Source organism: Atractosteus spatula, chromosome 14, assembly GCF_055471065.1.
Source record: "Atractosteus spatula isolate fAtrSpa1 chromosome 14, fAtrSpa1.hap1, whole genome shotgun sequence".
In the NCBI taxonomy this organism is placed as follows: domain Eukaryota; kingdom Metazoa; phylum Chordata; class Actinopteri; order Semionotiformes; family Lepisosteidae; genus Atractosteus; species Atractosteus spatula.
Window position 1 is genome coordinate 32,336,150 of NC_142719.1, and position 20,863 is coordinate 32,357,012.

Genomic DNA, 20,863 nt, shown 5'->3' on the forward strand with positions numbered 1-20,863 from the left:
TTCAGTTTACCCATCCATTTTCTAATCACTTTATCCAATACAGGGTCATGGGGGAATTCAAGCAAAATCTAAAAAGCAGCACTCACAGACTCAAGTTTAATTGTTAAAAGACTATTGTATGGCATAAATATTTCATGGCAAAAACCCAGGGTGTAAAACATGTGAGTGGTAGATTTATTGAATAATTGATTTGAAGCCTAATGTGACCTTAAAGAACAAAGAGCAATATTGTGCCTTTTCTGGTAAACATTTCAAACCAATGGCACGGAAAATCACAGTTATAAGACAGAGGCAGGAGAAAGTGTGGGGGCTGTGAATTTACTGGGTCTTTCTAACATGGACAAGCAGTGAACAGATCCTGCTCAATGAATATTCATTTAATTATTATTTGCATGATCTATTGACCTGAGAACAACAGTCATCCGAAAATGACTAAAAATAACTTGAAATATTACTTGAATATGACTAAAATGACTTGAAATAACACTTATTTAAAGACCCTTTAGCACAAAGCTGAAGCACCTGCTTTGCTGTTTAATTTTTGAAGCGTCGACCTTTTTGTTTAATCTTTGAATCCCCGACATTCCTTTTTGTCCCCTCACTAGAGATACAATGTGATGACGATGACTACTGCTCTTGCCATAACCAGCTGTGACAGCAGTACACTACAGTTGCTGATTCCATCATCACCATCATTATCAGGAGTAACTCCAAAGCCAACCTTTGCCGAGCAAGATATTAACTCAACTTCCTCCTTCAGGGCCATGTGGTTACCTCAATCAAAATTCACTCCAGTCTAATTTAAACTTTGCCTTTCCGGTGTTCTCTTGACCAATACGAAAATTTGCTTGAGTGACAGCTCTTTGATGCAATTCCCGAGGGGAAAAAAAGACGACTACAGTCATTCATATTGCAAATGGTATGGTCTGCAGGGGTTAACACACTGTGTTCTCGTCGTCGAACAGCTTGTTAGCATATACTGTGCTGTGGCATTTCTTACAGGATTATTTTAACAGAGATGTCACAGAAAGTTACAGACGGCAAAAGATTGTTGATGAAGGAAAAACAATCGTGAAGGGATCTCCCACCTGTAAATAATAGACACCCACGATCCTCTCTCCCTCTGGGAATCGCAGTTAGGGCTCCCAGCCACGGCTCTTAGTAGCCAAGGATATTAGCATTAACTGCTCACCGAGAGTGAAGAGGGTTTCACTGAGAGCTCAGCTAATCCTGCTGTCATTTGCTGTTTAGGCAGCATTGTAAGTACACCGAGACCCGAAGAGCGAAAAAAAGAGATCTATCTATGGTTGGAATTCAGCTTTTTCTTCGCCAATGCAAAAGGAAATATGCAGCGCAGTTTTACTCTCTTCTACACCAGCTTTCTGGGGGTGTGTTTAGGTTCAAGTTTTCCAAGTAATATCAATATAGGTGAGTAAAGAAATGGTGATGACGGATTTTAAAATCTTTGTTTTTTCTTTATTGGAAGTGGTATTGATGCCTATGCCGTTTTTACTTTTTGACTAATTAGGCAGGCTTAGGAGAACACAGTAAATGTTTATATTTGTTACGAGTAATGAAAAACGGGCTATTCCAAATTAGTTCGAAGTTATCGATATCGAGTTTTTTTTTCTCTCTTGTAACATTTTGTATTTTCCTTTTTGTTATTCAGGGGGATTATTTCCCACAAATTCACACGAATATGAAGTGTTTCGATTTGCACTATCGCATCATCAAGACATCCCCAAACTGGTACCCCAGGTGGATATGGTGCATATTGGGAATAGCTTTGCAATGACATACGCTTGTAAGTATAACTGCTTGACGAGATGCGTCAAGTTGGTAAATGCTACAACTCGTTGTCTAAGCTGTTTTGTTTGTTTTAATCGGAGTGGCCAACAGGTCTTGAATTGTTTTTTAAATGACGATTTATTATAACATACAGCCGACCAAGAATTGCGATTGATCTCTCCTTTTGGTTTTTGGTAGGGAATGCAGTGCTTTGGGTCTGTGAATCTACAGTACCTGCGTGTGATGGTAGTGTTTGAAAAACTGCATTTCTGAAATTATAAATCTTACAGACATGGGTGTTCAAACAACCACAAGCCTAAGTGTTATCAAAGGCTCGTGTATTTATTTCCAGTGCGAAGTAGATATTTTAATAGAGATTGTTAGTAAATTGAGCTAAAATGTATCCTTTGTTACAGTCAAGCAGTATACTGTATGACTCTATACCTACAGTACTGTATGTTTGAAAGACCTCGGGAGCTGGCTCGAATAAAAATGCGTTATTTTTTTCTTTGGGCAAACTGATCAGCAACGAATCGTAATTGTCTGTAGATTGGCATGCAATTTGCTTCCGCTTCTGACGGCTATTTTATTACTGTTCTAGCACTTAGCTATGATTCCCTTTGTACCAGAACAATCATTTCGACACTGAAGCGCATTGCTGATCTGAAATACAGTATTGCAGTCTTAATACTGTATTGCAGTCTGCCCACGATATCTTCCTGCCTTCGGTTATTACTGTGGCACCCTAAAATTCACCTTTTTATGTTTGGCGTACTACATTCAGCCTTATTTTTTTAATGTTACTTGCTGTATGTTCCTTTGTGTGACACGTTGTTAAAAAGCGAATGTGATGCCCCAGTGGCAGCGAAAGTGGGCAACGTGTATTGTTCATGGTAAGGAAGACCGATCAATGAATTCATACTGTTAGAAGCTTTCGGGTCTTAACATAGCCATCGGTTTCGAATAGGTTCTCATCAGTCATATGCTAAAATGCGTTTGGCTTCTGCCACAAAGTGGAAATAGCGGTTTTCATACAGTATATAATGTTGGTGTAGTTTCGTTGCCGTACTACACTCTTGCACGAACAAGAGGAGATGAATTTGTATACAGGCTGCACTTGAAACGTGATCAAGCGGGGATTTTAAGTCTCCCTTTTCTTGTCTTCAGTTACAATGAAGTGACTAATATTACCTACTTTATATATCCAAAGAATGTACAAGTATCTTGGCTCTTGTATGTATGTTATGTAATAAGAAATGGCTACGTCTACACTAAATGCAACACGTACTGTATGGTTAATTGATTGAAAGATTTAAAACTGATTAAATCTTCTAGACAGACAGTTGTAACCCCTGTAATGGACTTCCCAGCTAATATTATTGCTATTCCACTTGGCTATCTTCCTTAAAGAGAAGATGGAATTGTTCAATATACTCACTGTAACGGCATCATTTTTAAATATAATTGTTGAAGCACTTAAGCACAGTGCATACTGTACAGTATTTGTCTTATTTGTCAATGCATTGTACTAGTCAGCAAGCACGGTCTTTACATACTTTCCTTAAGGCTTAGTGTGGTAATGTTTTCCAAAGTAAAGCCTCTATCTCCATTACCTGCACTCTTAATACAGGTCAGCAAAGAGATAAACTGAAACAGAGTACCTGTTGTAGCATAGACTTACTGTGCTGCTTTATTAACTTAAATGCGTGCAGTTAATACTCATGCAAAATATTCTACTGTGTAGTGTAGTGTCTATGCAATTTCACTGAAGAAATGTGCTCATGAAAAGAGATAATGCTTACAACGTCCGTCTGATTTGTTAGCTTCTAGAATCAAAGGCTTTGCAATGTGGTGCAGGCTGATTCTGTGTGTGATTCAACACTAGGTTGTTAGATTCTATTACCTGGATACACACACTGAGAATCCTTAGAAACTGCAAGTACCGATGTCGTGAAATTCAAAAGTGACTGCAGTCAATGATGGATGCATAATGAAAAGTGACGTGTTTGTGTTATGCAGTAACACTGCATTCCGTACAAACTTGTGTTTCGGCCGTAGAATGAAGCCTTTCAAGCCAGTGTAAGAAAACGGATAAATCTTATCACCTCATTTCACTGAATTGTCACTGCATTAATATTTTAAATCTTTATTGCACTTACAGTTAGTACCCAATCGAATAGAATACTATGTGAACAACAGAGTAGAGGGTAATACTACATGATACATGATCTCAAGATTTTCATTCAGGAATTTAAGTAGGACATCAAGAATATTAGGATTTTTAATTCCCTATATGATTTCAGAACTAAATTAAGCTGAGTTCTGCTTTTTTAGCTTAATCCAAAGATGCATTAAAATAAAATATGTGCAAAGTACTACAGTATCAAGACATACAGTATGAGGAAAACTGCTTCCAATAATTGTAAGTAAACTAATCATTTAGTCTAATCCTGCGATCCTCAGAATCTGTCATGATGTGTCAGAACAATATGAGGGAGTTCACAAAGACATACCTCCCACTTACCTGCTCTGTAGTAACAAATTACTCAGATTTCTAGTCCAATAATCTAGATACAATGATAATAATTAAATTAAAATGCAAATTTGTGTAACCTCACCAGTGATTCTATACGGTGCATCTTTCCATTTGAGTCTAATACAGACTTTCTTAAGAAGAACGATCCGGTGTTATTTCCGACTCTGTCAGATTTGATTGAATTAACATTGCAGGATTTGTTGTTTATTAATGTATTGTAAAAATACAATATGCTGTGGCTTATACTGAAAGATGTGCAGCAATACTTAAACACCAATGTCTTTCTGGGAAGACGTTTATGAACCATGCTGTAGTGATTTAACACCATACAAACAGTAGTTTTTGCATTTCAAAGCCATTCAAGTATTTTTTCTACTGTTTTTGAGTTAAAGTTGTCCATTTCGTGCTGTGAATTTATTACTGATGGATGTGATTTTTATTTACCCAGTACAGCCTACTCTGTGTGTTTCAATTTCTTTGCTTCTTGTTCATGTTTACAAATTATAGGATGATTAAAACCATCACAAAATGTCACTGTCAAAATTCATTGGATAGGTTTGTAATTGATAGTCACCAATATGGCCCTTAAGAATTTTGGTAGCAAGTTGCATGCGCTTAAATAGTTGAAAGAACTAGTTTTAATTACTGAAATAATCATTTATTTTGATTAAAAGGTCTCTGGCAACCATTCTACATATTAATTTCTAAATATTTGTTTTTGCTTGAATTTGTGTACTTTGTTCATGTGAAAGCAGCTCTGTTTGTGGGTGTTATACCATTAGATGGCAATATTGGTTGCTGAAATGAAATTGCAGACAGTAGAATGGAAATCTGTTGCTTTTCACTGACTGTATGAGAAGAAATTGGCACTACATACACCTACGATGGGATGCCCATGGAGGTTTATATCATTATGATTTGTTCATGTACTGGTATATGTGTTTGTTTATAGTAAGTTGCACTCAAGTGCCAATTACTGAGCCTGCTTTTGAGAAATACAAGAACTTAAGGGAACTAAAATAACATCTGCAGAAAAATAATAAAATGTAAATGTAGTATTGAATAAAATATTAATTCAAAATCTGTGTTTTGATTCAAACAAGAGGTTTGTGGACTGTTCTAATATATTTAATGAAGAGTTTAATTTTAAACCTTCCACTTCATGGAAAATACACTGAACGGATTACTCCATGATTATTATAAGTTTGGATGTTGAAACGGTTCAGTGCTCTTGCATTTGTTATGCTGCATTGTACTCTCATGACTTAATAAAAGAGCAATATCTTGCCTGTTATTTAGCTGGTTGTCTTAAAAATGAGCTTAAATAATCTTTAAGCTGCCATCAGGTAATTATCTCCTGGAACGAGGAATTGATTGATCAGGTTACAGGGAAAGCAGTTTGCGGAGATAAATGGTAAAGATAGTATGTACACGTGTGCTACTGTGAATATTATGTTGCTTTTGCAGTTATGTTACATTTTAGTAACAGAGTATTCACTGAAATTAAGTCTTTATTAAGAACACTTTCAAAATGTAAAGTGTCATGGGATATGACATAGGATAATCACTTTGAGCTTAATTTTCTAAGGCAATAGATTTGCTCACAAAGTGATCCCCTAAATGAGATGAGGATGAGTGAATACAGTATAAGGCTTTTGAAGAATTATTAGACGGGTTGCATTTTCAGAGGTTAAAGATATGAATAGAGTTATTTCTGTAAGTTATTGTTTATGTGCTTAATACTGATGTCACAATTATTTTTTAGAACTAGGTCTCAGTAGGTTGATGTCTAGCCTCAGCTTTAATTTTTCATAGAGGACAGTTAGGATGCAGAATTGAAAATACAGAAAAAATAATTGTTTTAATGACTTGTTTTATTGAAAGGGACGTAGTTCCTCAGCATTAAACTAGTTTCTTCCATTAAAGAACAGGTACACTGTTAAAAGAGTCAGAGTCTTTGCTAAGAATGCGAGGAATGTATACAGGAAGAACCATACACTTAAGATTGGAAGAGACTCGTTCCTACCTTTAAAAAGTATGAACGTACTTACTCCTGCAGTACCAATGCTGTGCCATAATATTCTATCATTAAAGTGATGCAACTGGAATTTGAATGAGCCCCACATACCTGTATTTAACTTCTAAATTTAGCTCCTCAATAGTAAAAGTGTTCAGAAAACACTATACAAGCACCATGATGATATCCGTTTCAACAGAGAATTGCTCGATATGCTTTTATGATGTCCTAGTCTAGTTTTGGCATATTAGACATGGCTGAGCACTACAGGACATTTCCCTTGATTGGAATTGCTTTTCAAACCCCTGCAAGTGTAATACAACTACTAACAGGAAACCTGAAGGCTCATTTAAACCATGTGTGCACGAGTGTGTATACAGTACTTTCTGTTTGTCAGAAATCTTGAGGAAAATATATTTGCTATTTTTTTCCTGCTATATTTGCTGTAATCCAAAAAATAAACCTTCTCAAAAGAGTTTTAAAAATAATTATTTGTGAAGTCAAATAAGAAGTGTGTGCCATTGAAAAAGAAGCAAGAGACTGTTCTAAATAGAAATCACTCTGAACTTGATCCTTCCCTGTTAGGTTTTATTAAATTTTTTGCTTTCTAAACTTACATTACTTACATCTCTTTACATTCACCACTAAATGGAGATAGCATGGTAGCTTTTAAGTAAACACGAATATCAGTTACAATATCCTCAAGCACAGAAATTACATTAACATAATCTACTATTGAACATAATTAAAAAGAAGGGGAAAATACGTTGTTACAGTCAGCAATTGAATGATTTCCAGCTTACTTTTCTCTTGATATGCAAGTAAAACAAAAAAGAAATCTTAATACAATTGTGTTGCGTTTCTGGCTTTTAAACATATGCCGTGTGCTGTCAGGAGATAGTTGCCTTAGTAATATGGTAGATCATTGGTCTCTAACACGGAAACAAACATCACTAACCTTGTCTTAGTGTTTTCTATTCCAATTCACAATTTAATTGTTAATGGAAGAGCTACTGTACAGTATACTGTATGTAGGAACACAAAACAGTCATTCTACCCTTTTCACAATGTAACAGATACAGTTTTGTGGGGGGAAAGAGCAGTGTAGTTTTTCTTTTGAATATTTTTTTCCCATACAAACTGTATTTTGTACTTCTGCCTACTTCTGTCCTTTCTATACATTTCCTTTGTGGATCCCACAATACTACATTTACTTTATGCCATGTCTGTGCCTATTATAATAAATACATTAGTTGAACAAAAATAATGCTTAAATTTGAATAACCTTCGATTATCTTGGGTATTATGTTTATTTTCGTTGTACTTTCAAGTGGTTTAAAAAGTGTTAGAGACCCATAGTTACTAGGACTGTACAGCTGGAAATCAACAAAAGCCATTTAGTGTACCTGAAGTAAATTTAGCCCCTAAACACTTGGTTTATTTTTGATATGCCTTGAACTGACAGCACTCTGGTGAAGTGAAGCTAGACTAATCATGACAATCAGCCTGGATCAGGACTAATAATATGCAGTGATTAATGAAATGAATTCTACAGGGGAGGTCGTTGCATTCGTCTTTCATCACTGGGAGGTCTCTTTAGGATCAGGTCAGAAGTGATCTGAGTTTTAAATTACAGTGTTGATGATGAACAGTGCATCACCACTGAAAAAAACTGAACCGAAAACAGGGTGGACTTCATTGAAAGCTAGGACCTACTGTTTATTCAATATGGTGGTCATTGTGTGCAGAGTTCCCGGAATGACCAAAAGCCTGAATTACTTTGGAACATTTGCACGGTATCTTGTAGTTTATTGGAAAAGCATAACTGATGTCTTCATGTTGATTGTTACATAACATGGGGCAGAGAGTTCTCTTTTATACCACGAATATAGTTAATAATCTAGTACTGTATATTATGCAATTTACAAAATCTGTTTATCTTTTTCCCTTCTCTTTTAAAACTGTTTTATATTTTTATCGTATATTATACAGTGGCCTTTTTGGGCAGGTGAAGCTTGTGATCATTTTTGCTGGCGTGCAGATTTGTGCATGTTTTTTGTCATCCTGCTTAATAGAAAGCATTTAATCTATTATTTATTATCTTATACTGTAGCTAAAACCATTAGTCTCTGGAGTTTGATTTATAAATATTTATTACAGTCCTGGGTAAAGACATTATATTTAAAATTATTTTTCAGCGTGAGGGAATTGACAGCATTTAGTGAGAGCAAGACAGGTTTCCTGGAGAGAAGCTAGCTTTTAAATATTGATATTGTGCTGTGAAAAGGTGTGTGAATGATATGTTTCAGCAGGGATTAATTTAGCATTGGGAATGGAGGAAAAAATAAAGAATTTACCAACCACAGCACTCTTCACTGACCATAGACAATAGGCTTTTTTTCCACACTGCAAATTAAAGTATACTGTATATGATACAACAGGTTACTGTTCTGGATACAGAAATCTCCCAACTATTTAAGCTTACATATCACTAAGATATAATCTTAGATGTAATGACAAGATGTAATCTTCTTGTGGTCTTTGTTTTGTCCCTGATGAGCATTATTATACATCACTACACCACAGAATATTCCAAAATGCTACAAAGGGACTGTTTGAATGGCAGTAGATATTTTTTGATCGCTCTTAAGGTAGGATTTGAGCACAGGGAGTGAAAGTTGTCATGGAACTTCAAGGGCATCATTTAGCTTTTCGAGTATTAGTGGAGCACTACATTAATGACAGAGGCATTATTCATTTTCGTGACATTCTGAATGTATACAGTCTAAGTTGACAGCAATTTTTTTGACATTTCTAATTTATCCCAGGGATGCCATATAGAGACGTAGCGATTAGTCTGTCAAGTGATTAATAAGATGATAATTAGAGTGGTGGTCGGTGTGTGAGTCTGAGGGGGGGATCTGTGCCAGCTAGCCCAGAGCTTATTTTCAGATAATTAGCAGGCCTTGGAACATTGTAAGAAACAACTAATTGTCAGTGTGCTTGCTGTTGTTGGATAGCCACATTTTAGATGAGCTATGGTTTAAAGCGTACAGTATTGAATGGGGAGTAAAACTAAATACACCAAGTATGAAGACAAAGATATCTGATTTATGCACCTTGTATCTGAAATAAATTATGGTTCATCAGTGCTGTTGAATTAATTTCAAAATTCACGTACAGTACTTCACATACAGTACTGTTTCTTTTATACTAAATTGCTGTGTTATGTGAATACTGACAATACTTGTTGCATTTTAGTTCCTTCATACTGTATATACCTGTAGCATGTAAGTAGTACAGTATATATCTTCATACATTTGTATGTATCTGTGTATGCTATACATACTGTAGATTCAGAATCTAAAGAAATATTCCTGTAAAGCCTTGCACAGCATATTTGTAGTACAATTCAGTGTACAGATTTTGGTTGATAGTTTTTGTCGTTAAAATCACTTTCTAATTCATTTTTCATGGCTTAATACACTGTGATGCCCACGTACTGCTTCACTTCAATGATGAAAACTGATTAGGGCAGAAGTGATGAGGTGATTGTCAAGCCTGGTGAAAATCGATAAATAAAAACACAGGAACAAAGATGTATTCTCTGCCTGAAGAGAGCAATGCCTGATATATTGGAGAAACTTCTCAGGGTAGGCTAGCCAGCACTGGGGCCAAGTCATCTTTAGTGATGAATCCAGGTCTGTGTGTAAAGCATCCTGCTGGATACCAACGGGTATGCTGCAGACATGAAGAACGGTATAGTGTGGAGTTCTGGACTCTACCGACCTTGTCGTTGTAGTGATTCATAGCAGCCTAACTACATGGTGCTACTGTACATTTATCCAGTCCTGGGATCTCACTTCCTGTCCTTCCTACAGGCCCAGGTACAGTACAACACCATTCCAGCAGGACCCCACATGTCCTCACGCAGCTCATGTAGCAACGGCTTCTGTTCAAGATGAGAATGCCCTGTTCATCAGAGCCCTGTTGAGCACGAGCTTGACGCTTGATTGTCTGGGCTCTATGAGAGGAATGGGACACAATCCTGCAAGAGAGAATCTGCAGCTTAATGCAAAGCATGTACAGCATTGCAGATGCACAGACTGGTACTGTTCCCAGCTATGGCCACACATGCTACTCTCCTGTAACCTCCTCAACAGTAGACACCCTGTTGATGATAAATGTTAATCAGCATAATGAATTTACCTTCATTTAATGTCATGTCTATGCAATAAAATGTCAGTGCTGATAATAACATTGTGAATTTGTTGCAGTAATAAGTGATAATTAATAATTTACTTCTGATGCTCAATATGGACAGTTCATACAGTAGATCGAACAGTAGCGTGCAAATAGACTGAAAAAGAAAAGGAGGTATTTGTGTTGTACACAAGGTTTAACCAATTAGATGTCATCTGTTGCAGGACGTTTCTGGGAAAATGTAACCACAATTTAGTGAGCTAGTTCTGTCTAGATAAACTGCTGAAATGTCTGTTCTTGTCTATCTGTACTGTAATAATTATATCTGGAGTAAAATCTGATGGAGAAAACACATTCACTGTTTCTCTGCCTGATTGTTCTTCTACAGCCATCTTCATGTAGAGCCACCTTCAGTATTATTCTCCTCTTTCAGTTAAAATAAATTTGCCAAAGGAATTTTTCCTTTAATGAATTACTGAGGGACATGGGCACCAAAGTACAGCTTCACAGTACAGCTTCTTATTGCCTGTAATGGACTAGATGTACAGCATTACTTTGATGACAGAGACATGAGAGCCGTACACTGGCAAAATAAAAGTTAATTGTTATTAGTGCATGAATATATTACTTATATTATATATTGGTTTCCAATTGGAAATCAGGCAATTGAGATCGGGCTCATTTGTCATGTGATATCATGCAGTGATAGGCAAGAAGCAATTTGGAATGTACAGTATGTTTTCGAGCTTCTGTACATACAGGATTATTACATGATGGAGGACTTGTGTCTTGTTGTAGAGGCGCTGGACTAAAACATTGCAAAGTTGACTGCCTAAGACTGTGAATTACGTGACTAATTACCAATACATGTAAATACAACATTGTTCTGTGGTAAAGGAGTCACAATTTTTAAAATATTATTAAGGAATGTTTTTTTTAACAGTTTTCTCACCTTCCCCAAATAAGAAATGGAAAATATTTTTTTCTCATTAATCATGACATGTTTTGGTTGTCAGGACTACCTTTGCGGTGCCATCCACCTGAGTCTTTGAATTTCTTCACTCTGCAAATTTTAGCAGTTGAGATTATTTATTGGAAATCTTCAGGTGCTGATTTGTCTCAGAAATCTACTGACCTTTGGCTGTTAAGCACCTATCATTTGGGTGAAATGAAAAACAAAGTTTCTCAGGTTTTTTTTTCCATGGATTGTGTCAGGTCTAATTTTCATGTCCTCTATTCACATAGGTCTTGGAACACACACCACAAGTTAAAAAAACAAAACAAATGGAGTGCAGTTCTGTTTATTTGTACGGTTCACAATGGGAAATGGATAAATAAGCAGGAAACCAGTATTCAATGAGAATAAAAGGGTATTTTGCTATAAGGGCAGAAAATATCCAGGTGGATTGAAACTGAGAGATAATGGGGCACAAAGCAGAGACACAACGACAGGAAGACGGCTGCTACAGGCTTAAGAGACTCACCAGGGCCCTCTCCAGACGCTGCAGGGGCATCCAAAGGTTTCAAGTCCCTTGTCAAACTGGCTTAATTTAGCCTTGGACATCTTGTAAGCAAATCTCCATCTGTTATTGAGCTCCGGTTCAACCCAAATTATTAATAAACATGAAACGTTGGGCTCTTAAAGCAGAAAAAATTAAACACATTGTAGGAGTAAGTTGAGTGCATCACTGCTCCATTCAGTGATCGACAGGACATTCTATAATATCATTTTAACTGTGCCAGTAAGTTCAAGGGTGTTTCCTTTGTTTCTGCCCGATACTGAGCAGGGCTCACTGAGGATATTGGTAGGATTTCGGATGGAAGTGGGGAGGGAGCCTACACAGTTGTTCCATTTGGCTTTTGGCGTATTAATACCTCCTTTTGGGTTGAAAGAAGAAATAGTTCTGTACTGTATATTATGATTGCTCAAAACAGATCCTCTTCTGGTCCTTAGTCAGCAGCTACAGTAAGTCAGTTTGGGGACTGATTTGCATACAATTAATGCATGTTCTGCTATCTTGTCTAAGACAGAAACTATAAGTTTGCTATACGTTTTCTCATTGACTGGTTTATTTCAAGTAACTTGCAGTGAACTTGTGAGAACATTGTAGATAATATGAACATTCTCGAAGGCAGCTTTTTCTAGGCATAAATTGCTGAAAAAACCTTTAATCAGGCTTTCATACTTTTTTCATTAAGCTTCAGTTTGATAATTTTGCTGCACAGAAACTCACTATCACTGAACTGATAACCATGACTGCCATGATTTCAGGACTTGCTCTGAGGTGTTTTTTCATCAGTTTAATCTTTAGTTGGCCAGCAAGGTCATAGAGATTAGGCTTGCCAACAAAGAGTGGAAAATAACACTTTTATCACTTTGTCCGCTTATAATATATGTATCCTTTTCAATTTTGTACATAAATCGCACCACAGAACCTTTAATTCAATGTATGAATCTCTGATGTGGAAAATGATAGGTCTTTACACTACCTTTTGTCAACAAAATGGAGGTAATTCATAAAAACAGACATCCATATCACCCTGTTAAACCACCATGAAGGAATTTACCGCATTTATAAATCCTTTGCCACTATAACATGACAGTCATGTTGTACTAACAAGTTTAAAGTGCCAAAAGCTTATCTGTATGTGTTAGGACAGTCAGTAGAGGTCAGTATGAAAATAAGTAAGTGTCCAAGTCTGACTACTATGCTCATTGTAAACTGTTGTGGAAATGGCATTTAAAATTGAAATTAATTGTGAAAAGAAGGCAACAATAATGAAATTCTGCACTCTGTAATTTCTTATTCTGAGAGGGGAGTTAGTGGAAAAGGAACAAAAACGCATTTGTTATGATCCGTGTTGAGATAGTCACAGCTGGTCTACACATGATTTGTAATACAGTAGGTGAGTGAAATGGGTATTAATGTTGAAGCGTCATACTTCTCCTTACTCACTACATGGACATATACAGTAGGAGATTAGGTGTTTCTTTTGGAAACTGTATTTTTGCACTTTTGTTGGCATTCACAATGTGTGCAAAAAACAACTTAGCAGCATATTATGGTAATGGAGTGGTAAACTGTTTCATTTTGTGGCCAAAATAGAATTAATTTCAGTTATGTGAATAGAAGTAATTTCAGTTATTTTAAAATATTTTTCAATTGCAGTAGGACTTTGTAAGAAAGGTTCTGAACAAGAGGGTTCTGTTGTAACAAGATTCTGCTCCTCTAGCTTGTTTTATTGTTATCAGTTAAGTGATTCCAGGATCTCATTCACATATTTCCTATAAAGAAGGAAACACATTGTAGGAAACATTGCTGTAACTGAAATAGAAAGAGTTATTTTACTGTGCATAAAACTAGACAGGAATACAGGCTACAGAAGATAATCTGGGCTTTTTAACAGACTTGGACTCTTTATGAAAGTTAAAGTCAGTATTCTGAGGTTATAATGATAGGTAATGTTAGAAAATAATGATCAATCAAATGGAAAATGGACAAATGTAGCTAATTGTCAAATTAATAAAAAATGTGTAGTTCACGAGGAATGACAAACACCCAAAGCGAAATTGTGGCTTAACCCGCTTGGCTGAGGGCTGGCCTCCTGGCCCGAGGACAAGAAGACCAGGACCCCCATGCAGGGTGACCAAGGGGCAGCTGCAGAGGTGGAGAAGGGGTGGAGGTGGGATGCAAGAGAGAGATAGGGATCTCGTAGGTATTTATAGCATTTGGGAGAGGTATGGATTGTCGGCGCGATTGCTAATTACTGACAGCTGAGTCCGATTGACCTTGGTTGTTGTCATCCCTCCCGAACTTTTGTTATAAACTCCATAAAAAGGCCTTGGAAAAATGTTATGGCTAAAACCAACAGAAATGTAAAATCTTATCTAAAAATTGTCAATAGAATAAATTCCAGAATGTAATTGCACACATTACTGCAATGATCAGTAAACAAATAAGGACAATTTTCCCATCACAGGATCTGCACAAACTGTAAAAGCTTTTTTTAAATCTGATAAGGACCGTCTCTTGACTGGGAAATCTGTGTTTTGAGTCAGAATTCGAAAGACAAATAATCATTTTGTGGTTTTAAACTACAGCCTAACAAAATAGGTATTGGAAGTTCAGATAACCCCCCCTTTTGACAATCTTATCTAACTATCTCAGTCAAGTGGTTTTGTACCTACAATATATGTCATCAACAGAAATGTTATTTGTGGGTAGCCGTAGAAACTTGGAGTTCTATTTTGTCTTATTGGATCTTTTCTTTTCAGCAGTAATATCAACACATCTCTGCATTCTCTACTTTATTTATTGGAATTGTTAGATCAATAAATATTTTTGCATGGAGGAAGACGGTCTAATGCACATGTGAGCCCAAGCATGTTATGTGTATTTAGTCGAATGCTCCATTAAATGCGATCTTTTTCCTTGGCTGACCCGAAGTCCCACTGCGGATCCAGTTCAGACACCATGAAATGGACTGAGCATAGTCTTTGTTGATTCAAAACCCCCGAACAATATGTTAAATAATGCAATATGGTTCCCATGGGCAGCTGGATTCTCAAGGGGGTATGCAGGCAATTTAGAATGTGAAATACAGTCCGCAGTTGAGTTTAGTGTTCTGTGTAATATGCAAATGACTTCAGTTCATGAAACAGATTAGCTTACATCAGCATGCATCAGGAAAATGACTTTAAAGACCACCTGGGGTCTAGGAAAATTCCCAAGGATTCATATTTATAAAATCAGAAATTGACAACCTTTGTCTCTGTATAAATATTTTAAATTTATAGTACAGGAACATAAGGACACACAGGCGAAGGCAGAATTTCATTGAAAGCGGGATTTCAAATCTCTGCACCCCAAAATCATTCCACACTTTGTGACACATCAGTCTACTATATAGTATGTTTGAAGAAGCCCCAAGAAAAAAAAACAGTGAAGAAGTGAAAAATCTATTCCTGACTATGCTAAATGCAGTTGTCTAAACTAAAACAAACACCTATTATGTTATACATCATCCTGACAGCAGGTAGGATTTAACATCTTCGCAGATTGGGTTCATTGTTGTAATTGCTTGTTTCACAGTTTTAAGTTTGATTAATTCACTTTCTTCTTGAGTAATTTAATTGCACTGAAAGCCCTAATCAGAACTGTTTTTCTATCCTGAGTATCGTATTATACCATCGGTCATTTTATATTGACGCTGGAAGTTATTTCAGTATTAACTCAATTAGTCTCAGAGGCAATGCTACACTAGATGAACTATTGGATTTGACATTGCACAGAAAAAGAGGTAAACTGTAAATTAGTCTTAGTTTGCGATTGGACGTGATATCCCTGGCACAAGAAATATCACAGATACAAACGTTTCTCGATACACAATCAGAACATTTAACAGGAATTCCAGTAGGCTTGAAAGTGAGTCAGTATCACGCAGAGAAAGTAAATGGCTGGCGCAGTCATGTTGGTACAGGATGCTCCTCTCAGAGATCAGCTCAGAAACGGAAATGGTAAGGGAGAATAATATTGCCAAGAAAGACAGCTGTTGCTGAAATCATTTACTGTTGGACTGCAGAAATTGCATAGTTAGAGAGGCTTGTTGGCTCTGACCCCTGTGATCCAACACCAGAGAAAATGAAAAATCTTTGAGGCAGGACAACATAGATCGATCTGCATAAATGGTCTAATTGCTAATAAAAGGTGAAGCACCTCAGATTAAACACCGCTAGGCCTGGAGATTGATGCAATTTCTCTACTGCTGAAATCAGGTTAGCCTGATCAGTCGGCTGCACCTCACTCCATTTTAATGTTCTACACGGACAATCGGCGAACTGCTTGTGTCCTGAACTCCAGTCGAGCTCAGTGTTTGGATTATTTTCATCTGTCTGTCTTCCTCTCGCGGTATGAAAGTGCACTTCACACTGTGACTTGGGCAGAGGTCAGAGAACAGACTGGAATTTCAATCTGTTTAGTAAATACCCGGCCGCGAGTTCCACCGCAAAAACCAGGCGGAATGAAAAGGGCAAAGGAAATACCAGCACAAAATCACTAAAAAGGAAAAACAGATGGCAGACATTTTGGCTTTAAAGGAAGTTCCTGCTCTTAAATACAGCAGAGTGGACCATCAAAAAATCATTGCAGTGTGAGATCCAGCCGCTAATAATAACCTCAATTAAGCATCTGAAAGCAAAATTTAGTTGCGTTGATTAACCTTTGTTTACACATCTTTTAGAAAACTTGTGTTTTCTCTGAATTAGAAATTTGCTCTAGTATTACTACAATTATAATTTTGATGAAGACGATTTTACCACAGAAAACAAAGAATACAGTACATTGTTAGCCCTAAATAAACATATTTGTGTTTTTGCTTTATTCTGGTTTTGATCAAGATGTTATTAATGTACAGTACCAGCATTATGACTAACTTTCATTAGCAATTTTCCAATTTCTGTTGAGACAATTCTACAATTTCTCTTCAGAAATTCTACAGACTTTGGAGACTTTTATAAAAAAAAGAAACACAATATTGGAATGACATTATAGGAAATGTATAAATTAATAATAATAACAAAAACATCATAAATAATGCCATGAAATTATAAAACACTGGAATAGTTCTGAAGTAAAATATCCTGTTTAATTATACTGTAGCTAATGAACAACAATAAATTAAATTTGTGATGAACAATCACAATGTGACTGAAAAAATTCTCAAGATTATAGGTTGTGTTCTGCTTATTCTGCTATATCATTAAGAGTCAATGACAATTGCATTGCACCTGTGTTTTTCTTCTTCCCTCCTAAAGTGTGAATAACACAGAAAAGACCCATCACTATGTCAGCTTAAGCTGGCATTTAAATTTAAGAAGTTATAGCAATGAAAATGACTGCATGAGAAAGACACTATTTCTGTTCAATTACGCCTGTCAGACCACTTAAACCATTAGCCAGTTAGTGCTGTACTGTATTTATTTCTTCCCTGCTCTAGTGCAATTTCAGTTCCTCAGCTGGAGTGTAAAAATAAAAATAGATCATTTGGTTTATATTTTCGTTGAAATATTATTTCTGGATTTGAAGCTTTTTTTTTATTTTTCAGTGTTACTTAAATTATATTTTGGAAGTTTGCTTGCCCCAGAATTTTAATGGACAAATTCACCCAGCTAATCCATAGAGAATGTCAGTGTTCTACTGATGTTACGCTGTATGAAACGCCATAAATGCGTGGACAAACTAGGTCCATTTCGAATAGAAAAATGTTGTTTTCAAATTTTAAAATAATTAATTCAAACATGCACTGGGTGTTTCTTTTTTGTAGGAAATCCTGATTAGCAATAGTCCTAAATGAACAGTATGGATTTCAACTTTAGGTTTCACAGACCCTAGTTAACGTTTTTCACTGCATATTTATAGGTTGAATGTTTTCTAATCATCTAATAACCTCTCTCTTTTTTTTTGCAGTTTGTTCACAGTTTTCTAAAGGAGTCTATGCCATCATTGGTTTGTATGACAAAAAGACTGTAAACATGCTGATGTCTTTTTGTGGGGCTCTCCATGTTTGCTTTGTGACCCCGAGCTTTCCCATTGAAACCTCGAACCAGTTCGTCATACAGCTGCGGCCGGAGTTACAGGATGCTCTTGTCAGCGTAATCGACCACTACAAATGGACGAAATTTGTATACATATACAGCTCAGATTCAGGTAAGAACAGCGGTTTTATTATCAGGCACTGCCTTTGTTTCATGTGGTTAAAATCCCTTATCCTTGCCTTCATCTGGAAGGAATCAAATATTTTTTCATGGTACTATATGAATATGGTGGGAATATTTGTCCTTTATTCTTAACAGCCATTTGTCAATTCTTAGTATAAGATGACAGACAGAATAACATAATTCTGAATTCAGTAATTCTGCCTGCTTTGCTTATACAGTCTTTCCCTTAATGGTCTATGCCTATAGGCTATTTTCCTAAAGGCATGTTTCTTGATCTGGTCAGGTGCACCTGAGGTGTAATAAATGCCAACTCCCTACAATTTGCCCTCCATTTTTTAAAGTACTTGAGCTTGCTAGAGTAATCTAAAATAGCTGTTTTCTTACTATGTTGTCCTTTCTTTTCTAATTTTATCTTGTTGAGAACACGTTTTTTACAGTTACACGCTAAGCACTTTTGTATAGAAGTGACTGATTTTTTGAAAAGCATACTTTTCAGATCCAAAACTATGTGTTTCCATGTTTCAGGAACTCTGCATGAAAACACAGCAGACAGAATTCAAGAATCTAATACGCAATGTCATCTGGTATAGCCCTGTTGGAGTCATTATACATTTTTAGAATGACAATAGCAAATATCAGGCCATGGGGATAGACAAATGTAATTTCTTTTTGAACAAAGGAAATTAGAACAGAGGATGGTACTGTATTTCACAGCTACAGCTTTGTCCAAACACTCGTTTCCTGCGATGACTCATATTTAGAATCTCCCTATATTTATTTCTCTGAATGTGAAACTTTGGTTAGAGATTCTTACAGAAATAGAACATGTGCATATTTTGCATTGCTTGCAAATGCCATTTTGAGAATGAGATTATATTCATAATATATATAGTTTTCCTGTCCATTTCCGTTTGCTTCCAAACCTGTTCACCTGGTTAGTAGTGCTATAAAAAATGTGCTCTTCTATTAACTGTTTTTTTTTGTTAGATATAATAACTAAACCTGCTAAATTATGCATTATTCAGATTAAATTATTAGGTCAGTGAAACTAGGTTTCGAATTGTTGATTGTGAAGGAGATACAAACCTGTTTTCAACAGGAAGGGTACCCAGCTACAGAATCCTTGCCTCAATTTAGGTGGCCACTTTCCTACCTATTACACCGAGACGGAGCGAAATCGAGTTATTAGGCTGCCTTTGTTCATGTGTAGCGTAATGAATCTCTTAGACCCATCCCTAGGGATCAAAGGAAGATGGGAAAAAAACATACTTCATTGTTAGTTTTTCTCAGCTTATTTAGCCTTATTTATTGTGACTGTTAGCGGGGTTTTTTTTTTTCCCAGAGAAGCTGTGCTGATTCAGTTGCTGGTAGATGATGAATGATGAAAGCTGTTGCCTTAGCTTAGGAAGTGGCAAAGGTCGATATCCATGGAAGGAATGTTCAAGCGCATCAGTGGTAGGAGCAATCAATCTCCATAACCACTGCAATAAAATACAATATAGGATGAAGATCAAACGATGGCTCTGTAGGATGCTTCATCTCTTCGAAAGAAGAAACATTTTTTCTTCTGTTCCACTCCCTGTTAAATATTTGATATTTTATGAGAGTACATGTGCTGTAACAAAGATGTTTGGCATGTTTCTGACACATATTACAATGTTCGTCTTGTACATATTTTTAAAGACAGGGCAGTCCAGAATTATTATCCATTTTCTAGGTTGCTATCATGTGCCTAGTAAGCTAAAGCCAATAAAGTGCCTTAATTGAGGCTTATCACACCATCCATTCTATTTTTCCTGCTGTTGTCGAACTTGACTTTTCCCTCAGCCTGTAAAATAAGTTATTGTTTTATTATCTCCAGCAAACTAGTTTTCTTCAGGAGGGTCTGTGCACATCCTTAAAGGAGGGTGCTGCAAAGGACAGAATGCTGTATCCAGTTACAAATATTTTTTTTTAACAAAAACATTTCCAACAGTTTAATGTAGTATCAGAGAACCACAGGGTCTCATTCACTGAAAGGAATAATATGTTTTTCATGCAGTAAGCTTGCTGTGTATTCAATACCCCTCCAGTAATTACTAACAGCATCATTGCTAGCCTAGCACACGGATAAGAGACAGTGAAACAACACGTGGTTTCATTTTTGAGTAATTTACATGCGTCTACTAAAGGTGTTTTGCGTCTACTGTTCCAAGGAGATGAGAAAGACACAAAGGTTTTCACGAAAGTGTGCTAAAAACATTGTGTGCACTGTTAAACTGGAATGTACTGTGGCTGGTTAAGGCCCATCAATTCCTGATTAGCTCAAGACAGAGGTGCTATTGTAACCCAAAAAAACGAGCAGAAGAGCAGACTGACAATGGTTATGTTTTTGTCTCTTTTTATTTCTTTCTTGGTTATTTTCTAAGTTTATCTTAGGTATTGCTTTTATATATTGTGCTGTTGCTTGTATTTTATCTGAAAAAAGCAGAGAAAAGAACTCAGGAAGACATTATGGGCATAATGTAGGGAACAAAAGAAATAAATAGGGCACATATTCTTAGAATTAAATACCAATTTATTTTATAAAACATTTACCCTATGCATTTCATTTATGAAACAA

The 20,863-nt window shown here is 36.3% G+C and overlaps 1 protein-coding gene across 2 annotated transcripts in view; it reads left to right on the plus strand.

The window, feature by feature from the left end:
- The first annotated feature begins 1,100 nt into the window (after nucleotides 1-1,100).
- gria1a (glutamate receptor, ionotropic, AMPA 1a) overlaps nucleotides 1,101-20,863 on the plus strand; it is an 83,141-nt gene continuing 63,378 nt past the window's right edge. For both annotated transcript variants that reach the window (XM_088931994.1, XM_088931995.1), the window contains exons 1-3: nucleotides 1,101-1,428; nucleotides 1,670-1,804; nucleotides 18,011-18,250. In XM_088931994.1, coding sequence (XP_088788120.1) covers nucleotides 1,347-1,428; nucleotides 1,670-1,804; nucleotides 18,011-18,250 — 457 coding nt within the window. In that variant the 5' untranslated portion in view covers nucleotides 1,101-1,346. The remainder of the gene's footprint in view (nucleotides 1,429-1,669; nucleotides 1,805-18,010; nucleotides 18,251-20,863) is intronic.